Source organism: Gymnoscopelus microlampas (genome assembly GCF_963454915.1).
Source record: "Gymnoscopelus microlampas genome assembly, chromosome: 6".
In the NCBI taxonomy this organism is placed as follows: domain Eukaryota; kingdom Metazoa; phylum Chordata; class Actinopteri; order Myctophiformes; family Myctophidae; genus Gymnoscopelus; species Gymnoscopelus microlampas.
In genome coordinates, this window is record NC_139943.1 from 7,272,432 (window position 1) to 7,287,358 (window position 14,927).

At 42.6% G+C, this 14,927-nt stretch overlaps 2 protein-coding genes across 4 annotated transcripts in view; both read left to right on the forward strand.

Moving 5' to 3' along the window:
- Window positions 1-529: 529 nt before the first annotated feature.
- ftsj1 (FtsJ RNA 2'-O-methyltransferase 1) lies at window positions 530-10,305 on the forward strand. Of its 2 annotated transcripts, none has more exons than XM_084059224.1 (11): window positions 530-614; window positions 2,430-2,606; window positions 3,499-3,568; window positions 4,036-4,165; window positions 4,647-4,725; window positions 5,232-5,284; window positions 5,398-5,451; window positions 6,170-6,272; window positions 7,906-7,989; window positions 8,136-8,239; window positions 8,797-10,305. In XM_084059224.1, exons 2-11 carry the CDS (start codon window positions 2,486-2,488, stop codon window positions 8,992-8,994), a joined length of 996 nt encoding a protein of 331 aa, XP_083915350.1. In that variant the 5' UTR covers window positions 530-614; window positions 2,430-2,485; the 3' UTR covers window positions 8,995-10,305. The 2 variants fall into 2 exon arrangements, with proteins under 2 accessions (XP_083915350.1, XP_083915351.1); XM_084059225.1 differs by having other exon boundaries at window positions 537-610.
- Window positions 10,306-11,246: 941 nt separating this feature from the next.
- Window positions 11,247-14,927, forward strand: part of LOC311046706 (bromodomain-containing protein 1-like) — a 29,812-nt gene continuing 26,131 nt past the window's right edge. For both annotated transcript variants that reach the window (XM_084059210.1, XM_084059211.1), the window contains exons 1-2: window positions 11,247-11,503; window positions 13,650-14,074. In XM_084059210.1, coding sequence (XP_083915336.1) covers window positions 13,672-14,074 — 403 coding nt within the window. In that variant the 5' untranslated portion in view covers window positions 11,247-11,503; window positions 13,650-13,671. The remainder of the gene's footprint in view (window positions 11,504-13,649; window positions 14,075-14,927) is intronic.

Consider the following 14,927-nt stretch of genomic DNA (forward strand, 5'->3'; position numbering starts at 1 on the left):
GGCTTGCTTCCAAAGTTTTTTTTTTAATGATTATCTTAACCAGTGGCTCTCAAATATTTGATATTAACATGTAAATTGTCCCTCCTCCCCCATCTGAAAATGTTTTGTACCAGGGAGCCCCCTGTACCCGATTTGTGTTGTAGAATGTTTAAAGAATATTCAATTAAAAAAAAAAAATAATAATAAAAAAAAAAAAAAAAAAAAAAAAAAAAATATATATATATATATATATATATATATATATATATATATATATATATATATATATATATATATATATATACAAAATAAATAAAAATACAATAATGTTTAAAAATATTCCAAATATTCCACATTTTATCTCAAGATTTTTTGAAAATAGCGGATCGACAAGCTCACAATGCGTCGCATCGCAACGCGTTGTGAGCTTGTAGATCTGCTATTTTTTAATATATACAGTGTTTAACGTGCTCATAATAATGGCCCTAGAGCTGCTTATTTTTGGGCTTGTTTTCCTAGACCTGGTTGCTTATTTCTCTCACAACATCTGGCAACACTGGTCCTGCCACTATCAATAATTACACGTGAACAACACACTGGAACTAAAGTCTGTGTTTTTCTACAGGCTGCTGTGAGTAGATTTAACATTTTAATGCATTAAACTGTTGTTCTTTATCAGTCGTTTGTATTCAGGGTGACATTATGTGGTTGTAAGTTAAGCTGTTAGTTAGTCTTAAGTAACGTTACATTAGGCCTTCAGTACAGATGGTAAAATACTAGCCATGGTTCACATGACGACAAGCGTCATGGTGCGGAGTCCCCCTGGTTTATAGCGGTTTTCGATAATTTTTTTACATTGCCAACTCTCACATGTACATAAACGTTCAGATTTCAAATATAAAGTGCTTACCCCTGAGCCACGGATGTTACAAGGCGATCCGGACCACGGTAAGTACCCGTATCTCCCGTATTGTTCAATAAAAAGCATTTTAATCCGATCGCCGGCCATTTTCTCCAAATTGTCTCCGATACGTTCAAACGTGCGACACTAATGGTTGGGAGGTGTATTGCACTCTGATACATTACAAAAAATAAAAAATGGCCGGCGATGGGATTAAAATGCTTTTTGTTGAACAATACGGGAGATACGGGTACTTATCGTGGTCCGGGTCGCCTTGTAACATCCGTGGCTCGGGGGTAAGCACTTTATATTTGAAATCTGAACGTTTATGTACATGTGAGAGAGTTGGCAATGTAAAAAAAATCTAACACCGCCATAAACCAGGGGGACTCGGCACCATGACTGACAGTCATGTTTCAGGGCTAGTAAAATACAGACAGCTTGAAAAGAAGGAATATATTACCATTGTTCTGCTGCTTAAACTGCTTAATTGTGTTGTTTATGGATGTTTAGCCTTGGATCAAGACTATCTATCATCATAGATGTGTTTGATCCGATCCCCCAAATTGACACATTTGTAAAGATATGCCAGTTGCCAGGGACCCACATAAGGGAAGATTTCTAGCAGTGATTCTCAACCATTTTAATTTCAAGGACCTGGTTTGACATGCATTGGTTACGGACCCCCATTTAATGGCATTTCTATCTCCGGGACCCCAATTTATATTGTAAAATCAATGTTTTTTTTGTTTTTTTTTAACTCATAGACTGTACAAATGGACCCGTTGGTTCTATTTGTACAGTCTCTGAGTTACAGACCAATAAGGGTCCATTTGGTTCCTAACTATCTATCATTTAGCTGGGGACCCCCTGGCCTCCCTCAAGGACCCCACCTGCAGAACCAATGCTGTAGTTAGGCTAACATGCCATACCTCACCAATGCAACTGCCATTGGGGATAATGGTTGCAAGTAGTTGCATTGGTGTGGACTGGCCTTAAGTTGTTGTTGTTGTGTTAATGCAGTAGGTCTATATTCCCATCCCAGTCTTCTCTATTAGGAGAGAGATCTCATGCACAGACATGATAAACAAGTGAAATTGTAAGTAATGAAATAAATACATTAATGAGCAGACACAATAGGAACTGGAACACTATAAAATAGAAGCTGATAAATGGTTATTCTCTCCTGAATGGATTGGATGCTATTGGTGACCCACCTGAGACTGTACTATGACTATTTTCAGTTTTATTAAAGAGCTGTAGAGAGTCAGGGAGACCCCTGTTACTGAACAAACACTCTATAGCAATGATTACTATCAGAATATAGTATAATATAGAGCTTTACATTTTTAACCAAAAAAAAACAACCAAAGAATATCACTTGCGTATGGCTAAAATATTCATAAAAAGCATTTGTAAAGCTCAAACATGTGATGCAATTGAGAGCTTGTAGATCTGTTATTCTTTTTTTTCCTCTCCAATAATGACATGCCCAAAATATGGACGCCGGGGTGAAAGTGGTCAAATGTGGTTCTTTGTAATCCCCCAGGCATCCATCCATCCATCCATCCATCCAGGGCGTGGCCGTTGTCATAGCAGGTGAACATGGGTCGGTCGTCTAAAGACAAGCGGGACATCTACTACCGTCTGGCCAAGGAGGAGGGCTGGAGGGCCAGGAGCGCCTTCAAACTGCTGCAGCTGGACGAGGAGTTTGGTCTGTTCAAAGGTACATCATGTGCCCAAGTGTTTTTGAGTGGTGCCAACCACTCCTACATTTGACTTTGTCCGTGCGTCCGTATGTCCGTCCGTATGTTTGAGCACGGCTGATTGGTCAAGCTTCACGTGACACGTGACAATATGTTGTCACGTGACAACATATTGTTGCGGATGCAACCAGTTACACTTTCAAAGGCACCACTCTCTTCACACTGGGTGTGATTTTTAGCGGCGCTCAGAGCGGATCCTGCTCTATACCTGACTTTGTCCGTGTTCACCGTCAACGTTCTGATTGGTCAGACCCGTCAACAAAGTGATTGGTCAAGCTTCACGTGACACATGGCTATAAACACATTATAAACACATATCGATGACAAAATGTATCAAAGGCGCCGCTACCTTCACACAGGGTGTGATTTTTTTAATATAGCGTTGCTTTCAGGCAACTCTATATTTCAATTTTTTTTTTCTTCCGTAAATTAATGGCCTTCTTCATCATACAAGAGTGTCGCACAAAAGTAGTAGCGTTCTGAGCTTGTAGAGCGGCTATTTTCACAATTTCTTTTATTAAAAAAGGGACGGTTCTGGACATACAAGGTTTCCACCCGACAGCAACAATAGTAGTAATATCTTCATATCACGTACGCCCATCTGAAACAACTTTGGGCCAGGTACCCCCAATAAGACAAGATTTGTGTAAAACATTTTCCCAAAAAATAGCCGATCTACAAGTTCACAATGCGACACGTTGTGAGCTTGTAAATGGGATATTTTTGAATAGCCAAATATAGCTGGGGAACCACTGACCATATTAGAACCCTGATCTTGCAAACAGGTCTTTAGTTGTCTGCACTATCAGCCCGGTGACATTCTGTGCATCATTGTTTGTCTCTCTGGTTCAGGAGTGAAGAGAGCAGTGGACCTGTGTGCCGCCCCGGGCAGCTGGAGTCAGGTTCTAAGCCGTAAGCTCAGGTATGTCCCCTACATACTAGAGTAAATGACAACATATGTTGAACATATTTTAAATACACTTGAAGCAGGACCCTTAAATTAACCTACATGTTTGTTCATTATGTTTTGCTTTAAGCACACCTGGTGACTGTACCTTTCAACAGAACAGAACATGATAAACATCTATCTAAGTGGGGCGGCCGTGCCTTAGTGGGTATAAAGTAGAAGTAGTAGAAGATCAGGTGTTTTTTTGAGACCAATCCTCAGGTTTCACCTGAAACCTGATCAGCCGACGCATAACCTTCTCTAACCTTTAGGCCACTGCTGCTCAAATCCAAACAAGTGCTGAAAACTACTATTATTTTACTTTAATATTGGAAACCGGGACAGTCCTAGACAAACCGGGACGTCTGGTCACTGTATGCCATGTCTTTGAGTTGTTTATCTTTTTGTCTTCTATGATTTTTGTCTTCTATGATCTAAACCAGAGTAAAGGATGAACAAAGAGATGTGAAGACCCAGGAACCACAGAGTGAGGAGGTAAAGATCGTGGCGGTGGACCTCCAGGCCATGGCTCCTCTGCCAGGTGTGACACAGATCCAGGGTGACATCACCAAGGTAAATGGAACAAGTAAGGGGCCGTGTCCACAGAGGACGCCTTTTGAGCAGGCAGTGCCAGTCTTGCATGAATTTCTATTGTAAAGACGCGCTGGTGCGCTTCTCTCCCCAGTGCCGACCATCGTGCTCCCGACGCCCAGCGTTTTTTTTTGGTGCTGCACCGTGGGCACTTCAAGCTAGAATGGTTGATAGGTTTGAACCAAACAGTGCGGGCATCATGCTGTGTGCGAGTGTTATGGACATGATATCCAAAGCACTCCTCAGCTCAAAAGGCATTCTCTATGGACACAGCAGTTCCCTCACATTTTTGTACATGGGAAATGTCATCCTTAAGCCCCGAAGGACAGTGTTATGGACTGAAGCCAGCTCTTCTAATACTTTGGGGAAAGACATCGCAACGATATTCTGTGTATCTCAGGGACACTGCAATGTGCCATACTGTGCCAAAAGCGGTCTCTCTCATCCATAACTTTGCTTTCAGATCTCGACGGCTCAAGAGATTATCAGACATTTTGAGGGACAGCCGGCAGATCTCGTTGTTTGTGACGGAGCACCAGATGGTACGTTTTTAGAACTTCATCCTGATAAGCCACATATGTCCAGTCCACAAGTTTCATACCTGTAAACCAGTGGTTCTCAACCAGTGGTCCGGGGACCACCAGTGGTCCTTGAGGCGGTTCCGGGTGGTCCCCAGCTAAATGATGGAGAGTTGGTAACCAAATGGACCCTTATAGATCTTTAACTCTTGAGTTAAAGATCTATAGAGTTAAATTATTATTAATCATGTGCATTACTTAATTAAATAATTGTTATTTTGATCAACGTTTGCCTGTCATCTCTCCTATGGTACCACATCAATACAGCATGGAATTGTGGACAAAATCTTATCCAACGACAACAAAATATTCTAAGTCTAGGAATTGAGAGTCTAAATCTCATCAAAGGGTGGTTCCGTGGCTCAAATGCTGAATAAAGAATGGACCTTGATTTGAAAAGGGTTGAAAACCACTGATCTAATCAAAGCATTCCTCTTATTGATTATTGACTGTTTCATAATTATCCATAGTGACTGGTCTCCATGACGTTGATGAGTACATCCAAGCTCAACTCCTATTGGCTGTGAGTACTGCAGGTCGTCGAGTGGATTTAGATGGCTTCATTCACCTAATGATAACTGTCCCTAATATGTTGTAAAGTTTGTTTAAACATGTTCTTATTTTTTTTCATCTAAGGCTCTAAACATCACCACACATGTCCTGAAACCTGGGGGGACATTTGTCGCCAAGGTATGTCCAATATACTGCATATCATCTCTGTCGGGTGGAAACCTCATATATCCAAAACTGTTAATTTTCAGGATTCAAATTTAAAAGAAGCAGATCTACAAGCTCAAAACGCTTCGCTTTGTGCCACGTTTCGAGATTTTTTTTTCCCACAAAGAGAGGTCCTGCACTCTTTGATCTCGCCGCGACGCCATCACTTTGTTCATGTGGCCGAGTGTGCTTTGGGTTCAACGTTGGAACTACACAGTATTGTTTGGAACTATTGGGTTCCGCTTTACTTCCGCTATGTCATTAGAGCAGTGGTTCTCAACCTTTTCTGGAGCAGGGCGTGAAAATCTTGCCTCATCATCATCTGCTTGTTATCTCTAGAACACAAAAACAAATTCCAAATCGACTAGGTTGATTTTGGCAATTAATTAAAGAATATTGAATATTATATGACTAGTCCTCATTTACAACTCTTTCTCTCAATGGCCCTGGGTGTTACAGTCATACTGCAGGTGGAGCTGTAGAGCAGTGTGCTACAGTACTTGATTGACCGCAGATGGCCAGTGTGTAGCCCAGTAGTAGTCCAGCTGTAACAACAATTACTGACAAGAAAAAGCATGCTTATCCACCTGATCTTACATGGCTTTTTGGCTGTAGATGTTCTTTGGCTTGTTGTTGAAATCATGGAGAAAAAAAAAAGCCCACGCTTCCTTTCATCCTTGTCCCTGTGCAGATTTTCAGGGGCAAGGACGTGACCCTTCTGTACTCCCAGCTGAAGATCTTCTTCAGCGGCGTGACGTGTGCCAAGCCACGGAGCAGCAGGAACTCCAGCATAGGTGAGCCAGGCTTGGATTAGCCTCGGAAACCCATACTTTTTTTTTTGTTTCAAAAGAAAAAAAGGCTGGGTGAACCATGCAGGAACACTGGTCTTAGGACCTTGTTATCTCCTAACCAATCAGAGTGCAGAGGGGCGTCACTCTAAATTTGGTGACGTCAGCGTGCTCCGTGCACAGGCCGGGGGGGGAGGGGGGGAGGGGAGGGGAGGCGGGGACATAGATTGGTGAAGCAATCAGGAAGCGCCGCAGGAATCTGCCGGCTGGATTTGGATCCGCCCTTCAAGACCATCGATGGGGCTCGTTCTTTCAGTCTAGGCTTGGATGGGCCCGAGACCGAGCTTTAGAACATGTTATTGCAATATCAACCATATTTGCCTTAGAGCTGGTCCCCTGTTCAGTGACTTCCCAATGATCCTAGAGGAAGAATTATACATTATACTATATTGTTGTTATGGATGTTTATCTCTAACCTTTTTTATATTTTACCATCACTTATAATACATAATGATATGACATGATATTTGGTAGCCAAGATGTCTCCGCTAGGCCTGATAGCTATTGTTTTTGTTACAGCCTGTCTGTTATGGTTCAGCTTGTCTTTGTAGCAGCTAGTACAGTATATAACTATGGTCTGAGCTATGAGCTCATTGGCAGAACTACCGTACCATCCGATCTGTGTTAAACTGTGTGTCTCACGCAGTGGTTCTCAAACTTTTTCATGTCAAGGACCCCCAAATTGACATTTATTAGCCCGAGGACCCCCATTTCAAAAGATATGCCAGGGACCCCCATAAGAGAAGATTTTTTTACGGCTCTAGCAGTGATTCTTAACCATTTTGATTTCAATGAACCCCAGTTTGACATGCATTAGGGCTACGGACTCCCATTTTATGGCATTTCTATCTCTGGGACCCCAATATATATTGTAAAATCAATGTTAATGTAACTCTGAGAGTGTACAAATGGAACCAAATGGACCCGTTAGGGTCCATTTGGTTCCATTTGTACACTCTCAGAGTTACAGACCCATAAAGGTTCATTTGGATCCTATCCATCATTTAGCTGGGGACCCCCTGGAACCCCCTCAAGTACCCCTGGGGGTCCCCGGACCCCACTTTGAGAACCAGTGGTCTAACGTATGGTTTAATTTACATGCTATCATGTAAATTAAAACATAACCATCACCACCTAGAATATTGTCTCGACTCCTATTGCTTCATCAATTACTGATTGATTCAGAATTCTGTGACAATCCTAATAGGTATATAAGGTACTTTGTTGACCAGGGTTCCCCCTCGGGGGAGCCTGTCCTCCACCCCCCCAACCCCCCCCTGCACCAAATCTTTTCACTGAAAATAGCTGATCTGTAAGCCCATAACATGTGCTCCCTGTGCAAATGCCCCTAAAGACTGTTCATATTGTCATGATCAGACTATCACTGTATCTGTATTATGCATGAATGCAGAATGCACTGTGGAATGCAGTGGTTATGCATTCAGCAGGGCCACTTCCTGTCCTGCTTACCAGGGGGAATATAAATGGAGAACCCCCTCCACTAGACTATGTGAAATGGTTGTTATTATAACATTCCATTTGACTTGTTTTTCTGTAATGTCTGTGTCCCTTTCTGCAGAGGCCTTTGTAGTGTGTCAGAACTACTCTCCCCCTGAGGGCTATGTTCCCAACATGTCCAACCCGCTTCTGGATCACTCCTATGGTAATAATCATTAACCATAACGTTAATAATTAATCTTTCATAATTCATTGGAAATCACTGTCTGTCTGTGTGTGTGCTCTCACCCTGGAGTATAATGATTAGTTTCCATGTTTTGTAATCGTTGATTTTCTTCTGTGTTTTCAAAGATGTGGATTTTAACCAGCTGGAGGGACCAAACAGGATCATCGTTCCGTTCCTTGCCTGTGGTGATCTTAGTGCTTTTGACTCGGACAGAACCTACCCTCTTCAGGTAGAAATCATGGATCTGCAGAATAGATTACTACATGTATGCACAAACACACACAAATGCCTTTTTATTGTTTGGAGCAGTATAGAAGGCAAGGCTCTCGATTTACCAGTCAGTCTCATGAAATATGGGCCATGACGTAAAGAAAGAGATTGTTTTATATTGTGGGGAGGAATTAATTGGCATAGCGACTAAATTGGGGAGAAAATGGGCAAAAAGCAAAAAAAAATCACACCCAGTGTGAAGTGGGCGGTGTGGTCACAGTGGTCATCACAGTGATGGAAGTGATTCACTTAAAAAAAACATAAAAGTGTTCTTTTTGAGTGCATAGTCCTATTTATAGGGCTATGCACATGTGTCATGTGTTTCTAGCCAATCACAGTCCTGAATAGAGTCATGGTGGCCAATCACGGTACAATGGTGGCCAATCACAGCGCAGGGTTGGGGGGGTGCAATTGGGTCGATGTCCAAACCTCACATATAGGGGCGGTTGCAACGCCCAAAAAAACATTTGAATTGATATTTATTGACACTTGACTGCATTTTTTCCTTCTTCTTAGCTGGATGGCAGTAAGGAGTACCGGTACACGCCCCCCACACAGCCGCCCATCCGACCACCTTATCAACAAGCCTGTCATCTTCGCAAGAACAACCTGTTGGCCAGCGAAGACGGGCCTTCACTCCCACTGGACGAGGCTCTGTCTTCTGTCCAGCTCTCCAGCCCACAGAAGGACCGCACAGAAGACGCCAAACCCTGACATTTCCTCGTAGCCTGGACTGATTTATACTCAACAACTTGAGCCTGACATGTCACACAATGCAAATAAATAGCAGATCTAAAAGCTCACAACTCGTCGCATCAGGACATGTTGTGAGCTTGTAGCTCTGGTGTTTTCGCTCCACAACACAACTTTTATAAAGTAAGCATAGGCCTTTACGTTTATTTTTTTTGAATTTTCTCCCATCACGACATTCCCAAAATAGGAAAAGCAGGTTGTTAAATGCATTGATAGAGAATCGCTGAATCATCAGCTAATGAAACTGATCGGAATCGCTTCTGGAAAGATTCCAATGGCAGCATGGAATTGTGATCACACAAATTTGGGTTTATGATCACATATTGATTGCCTTTTATCATTTTTATCTTTATTCTTCTGTAACAAAAAATGTTTGTTTGTCAGGTCTTCCTTGTAAAACAGCATTGTTCCTCAAAGCTGCAATCCGTAACGTCATATTTGGGATTTGAGCATGGGTCTCCTGCATGAGACAAGTCAGACAATACATTTCTACCACTTAGTCAAGAGGCAATCCTCAACGTCAGTTCCTGCGGTGGTTGACTGCCTTTTAACCTATTTAAAACCGGGAAGGCATCCGTTTCATTTTAGATTTTAGCGTTTGCTGTTCAAAAATAGCAGACCAACGAGCTAAACATTTTAGAAAAATCTTCAAAGAACTACTGGTTTAGAAGGAATTTGTGGAATCGGCCTCAGGTCGTAATGGGTTAAAACACTGATTTGTCCAGTGGCAGAGCTGTGGTTTGTACATCTCACCACTTGGGGCATACATTGGCTACTCAAGGATCAGAGTGGCTTGTGCGCTGTCATGGGAGTGGGCCGGTTACTGCAGGTGGGACTGCAAACTGTGATCGTTGGAGAGACTTTTGAGGATCTTTTTTCTTTGTTCTGCATCATCATACTGAGGAATTGGCTTTGGGGGGTTAGCCTCTTGAATGAGTTTATTATTATTAATAGCTTCAGGCAGTAGTGCCAGTGGAAACCACAGGTTATTAGAATGCTCCTAACCATCGAAGGAAGGAATGCATTTCCCTCGTGATAACTTTGGAATGTGTGAGGGAGGCAAAGCCTGGAGTATGTTTAGCCCTTTAATATTCTTCTCCCTATTCATAATCTTCTACACACACACCAGTGGTTCTCAACCTGTGGGCCCTGAGGATATTGCAAGTGCTCCCCCCACCACCTTCATCATACACTGCAGAATGATTTGCTAAAGATTGTATGTATGAACAGATTAGTTCAAATGAGGTTTTATTAATTCAAATAAGTTCTGGATTGCAGCTTTAATATAAAATAAAATAAAATAAAACTATAAAAGATGTATCCACTGTAGTTATTTTTCTGATCTGTAGGCACAGTATATCCCATTGTCATTGTAATGATGGAAACTGAATGGCCACAATAGAATAGACCAGGGGTCCTCAACGTTTTCAGGCCAGGGACCCCCTAGCTGAGAGAGAGATGAAGCAGGGACCCCCTACTCTATATTATATAAAATAGTGTTAAAGATTAAAGTTTTTTTTTTTTTACTTAGTCTGCTCTTTTTTCCCTATAGCCTCTTTGCCAAAAAATAGCCGATACGAGGCGTTGAGAGCTTGTAGATCTGCTATTTTCGGCTAATGTTCCCCTCAGAAAAGGAATTCTAGGGTTCAAGTGGTTTATGTAAAAAAAACTAAATCCTATCACACAAAGATTTGGCGGGCCCCCTATAGTAGCTCTGAGGACCCCCTGTTGAAGACCCCTGGAATAGACAATTGAATAGAATGTTGAAACTGAATAGAAATGTTAATGACATGCTTTCTCTTCTTAATTAAGCCTTATTCATGGCCTTTATTCATTCATGGTCAAACTGCGCCCCCTGGTGTGTTTTTTGTGGCTTTGTGGAAAAAGCATGGCTAAAAGTCAAAGGAACTCCCTAAAAAACTTTTCTTTCCAAAAAGTTTGAAATTGCCACATAATCCTAGTGAGAGGGGAAAACACATTACCGTCGATTATCACTCAACCTTGGAATATCAAAGCATATGTTTCCTATTAAAACAAAAGAATGTGGAAAACAAACCATATAATGATTAATTAGCAATGACACTTCCTGATTCGACGTGATGACGTCACGACGCAAACGAAGCCGCCGCACGCACGGCACGCACAACCGCATTGTTGTTGGAAGAGAGAAGCTAGGTCGGTGTGTGTACTGTGTGTAGTGTACGGGGGGGGATCTGATCTAACAGCCCTTCTGAACAACATTAAGTCCCGTTTATCCCGACACTAGAACGTCTATGCCGACGGGGATCATCGAAGCCGGACTATTATTTAGACTAGATTAGTAAACAACCACTAATTCCGTTGAACCCGTTGTGGTGGATGATCGCAACTTGAATGTGGATTTGCTGCTCTGCAGGGCCAACGGCCAGTCAGTCGCCATTGCTTCGCCAGCTTTTTTTTTTTACAAAGTCGATTTATAGAACACACAAAGGTAAGCGCGCTTTGTTTTTGCGCTTTACGGTATCAACGGACCCCCCCGGGGGTCCGCGGGCCTTGTGGGGGGGTGAAGGGGACCGTTCTGTCGGAGAAAAACACTGGTTTTGTCAACGAGGAGTCGCTGGATTCGTGTGTTTTGTTGATCGGCCATATTTCCCTCTTCCTCCTCTCTAGCTCTGGTCTCTCTCCTGTTAGCTTAGCTAGCCGGGGCTAGCGGGTTAAGCTAGCTTAGCTTAGCCTCTCTCTCACGGGTTTGTAGTTGGACGGAGTGTCCTCTCGCGTGGACACACGGTTTTTTCAATAGCTTGTGCCCTGTGGTCACGCGAGATTTCACCGTCCGTCCCCCATACATAGCGTGCCTTTAGTTTTAAGCCCTCGGTTAGTGTTGTTGCTTCCTCGTAGGGCGGTTGTCTTAATAGCAGATCTACAAGCTCACAATGTTTAGGAGGTTCTTAGAGGCGTTGTGAGCTTGTAGATCTACTATATTAATGTTTTTTTTTGGTCGTACGGTGGTTATTAAGTGAAGCATTGTAGCTGTTCTGAGAGACTCAGTCAGGCCGCAGAGTCAGACCCTTTAATTCTGCTTTGCTGACCCACTCTCTGCTGGAACACAGCATTATAATAGTATTTAGCACACGTATTTATCATAATAGGCTCTATTCACATGCAGCCATATTATGAAGACATTCACAGGTGTTACCAATGATACTGATGAAGGCTCTATTCCATTCTTGGTCAAACAACAGAGTCAGGGTTGCTGATATTGTGCATGTTGGCTCACTGGAAACACTCTGTTACACCAGTGGGTCTACAGTTGTGGGGTCCAGGGACCCTCATGGGCTTCCAAATGCCCCCCCTTGCAGGTGTGTAACTCTGAGAGTGTACAAATGGATTTGTACACTCTCAGAGTTATGGGGGTCGTGGAAACCACTGTGCTAGACTAAACTCTGAGAGTGTACAACTGCAAATGGAACCAAATGGATTTGGTTCCATTTGTACACTCTCAGAGTTATGGTGGTCGTGGAAACCACTGTGCTAGACTAAATTATGGAACAGAGCCTTCATTAGTATCATTGGTAACACCTGTGAAGGAAGTGATAATATGGGCTGCTGTGCACAGAGGCAATTGCCCAAGATGTTGTTTTCTGAGTTTGCTAGCTTAATTGTGTTTTAGCAAATATATTTTAATGATTGTTTCTGCTAAAGAAGAGGAGAACACTAACATTAACTCTCCTCCTCCGGGCTGAGCTGGTTTAGATGAGTCGTTTTGTTAAAGGTTTATTAACTGTTAGTTTTTGGTTTGCTGTCATGTTACTGTAGTCTGTACTCTGTACTGTAACTGGTACTGTAGTAATGTTATGTTACTGTACTGTATCTGGTACTGTAGTAATGTTATACTGTAATGTTATTAGACAAATAATTTGCCATATCAATAATCAGTAGGCCTATATGTTTTTGTTTGTTATTAAACTGTCTTACTGTTCAAGCTGAAGGCAGTTTTAAATTCTTAATTACCAGCCAAGTATTCACTGCTTTTTGCTTTGGTCTAGCAAGGAAACGTTACCTAATTAATCAGATATAACAGCACATCGGTTTAAACTCATTAGTGTCGCTTGGCACAGGCAGTAGTCGAGGCTGGTCTTGCAAAAAGCTGGTTCATATACAGACTCGTGTCACGGTTACTGTTTAACTCGGCTGGGACTAAAAAATAGCATTCAAAGGCGATAATTGTGTTTGTCCTGGTGGTTGTTCAAAGACATGATCAGCAGGGACGTGCACAGATAGACTCTTGGTGGTGCTAGAGCACCTGCCCTTTGCCCTCTTGACCAGAAGTGCCCCTAGGGCGTCCTCAGAGTTACTACAGGGGGTCCGCCAAATCTTTATGTGATATGATTTTTCTTTTTACCATAACCACTCGAAACCTAGCATCCCTTTTCTGAGGAGAACTTTAGCCAAAAATAGTAGATCGGCTATTTTTTGGCAAAGAGGTATAGGTGTAGAGGGAAACAAGAGCAGACCAAGTAAACGTATAATTTACTTGAGCCCCTGCCCCTCAAAATGTCTGTGCACGCCACTGATGATCAGTACAAATAGCATCGTTACGTTGGATAATTAGATTCCTTCCCCCCCATTTTCTTCAGGGTGCCACTACAGGCCTTCAGGATGAAGAAAAAAGGTCGACATAACAACCACGCGGCCTTGCCGAAGCGGCAGCGCCAGCCCCGGGACTCCTCGCCCATTAAGCCCTCGCCCAACCGCGAGACGCTGACCTACGCCGAGGCCCAGCGCATGGTGGAGCTGGAGGTGGACGGCCGCGTGCACCGCCTCAGCATCTACGACAAGCTGGACGTCATCAAGGACGACGACCCCACGGCCCAGGAGATCCTGGAGTGCAACAGCAACAAGGAGAACAACGAGAAGCCGCAGCAGGTCCTGGTGCGCTCCGTGCGCCTCAAGAACAACCAGCAGAAGAAGAACGCGGCGCTGACGGCGGCGCTTGGCGGCACCGGTACTACTGGTGGCACTACCGGCACCGGCGGCCACCACCAAGGAAGCGGCGGCGGCGGTAGGCCTGTCACAATTATTACATAGTCGTCTATTGATATATCGCAATTATTTGAGATAATCGCAATTATTTGAGATAATCGCAATTATTTTTGCATAATCATCATAATCGTTTCCATGTTGAAAATGTATCACACATTTTCAAATATTAAAGGTAGGGTAAGTGATTTTCTTTGGTTAAAATAAGTGTTAAATAGCTCTATATTGTCATAGTACTCATTGCTATAGAGTGTTTGTTCAGTAACAGAGTCTCCTTGTCTCTCCAGCTCTTTATAAAACAGAAAATGCATTTTTGTTTCAGTTTCATTTTCAATTTTATCCAATCAGGATAGAGAACTCAATCAGGATATAGATTAAACAAGTGAAATTGGAAGTGATGACACTAAGAAATGAGCAGACAAAATTGGAACTGGAACACTATAAAAATGAAGCTTAAAAATTGGTACTTTCTCCTGATTGGCTGAGATTTTGACACCTACCAGAAAATGTATTTTCTGTTTATTAAAGAGCTGGAGAGACGGGGAGACTCCTGTTACTGAACAAACACTCTATAGCAATGATTACTATCACAATATAGTGCTTTAACCTTTTAACAAAATACTTTTTGTTTTAACCCAAAAATATCACTTACCCTACCTTTAAAAATGCAGAAATAGCAGATCTACAAGCTTACAACGCGTCACTTCGTGACGCGTTGTAAGCTCGTAGGTCAGCTATCTCTGCTATTTTTACAAGTATGAAATTATTAAATGTGTCAATAATGTCTTTTAGCGCTCGGGTGGCGCAGTGGTACAGTCACTGCCCACCACCACGGAGGTTGTGGGTTCGAATCCACCGCGGTGCAGGCGGCTTTG

Coding starts and splice junctions, on each gene's coding strand:
- ftsj1 (XM_084059224.1), top strand. CDS start 2,486: ATGGGTCGGTCGTCTAAAGACAAGCGGGACATCTACTACCGTCTGGCC. Junction 3,569..4,035: donor GTTCTAAGCCGTAAGCTCAG/GTATGTCCCCTA, acceptor GATCTAAACCAG/AGTAAAGGATGAACAAAGAG. Junction 4,726..5,231: donor TTGTGACGGAGCACCAGATG/GTACGTTTTTAG, acceptor AATTATCCATAG/TGACTGGTCTCCATGACGTT.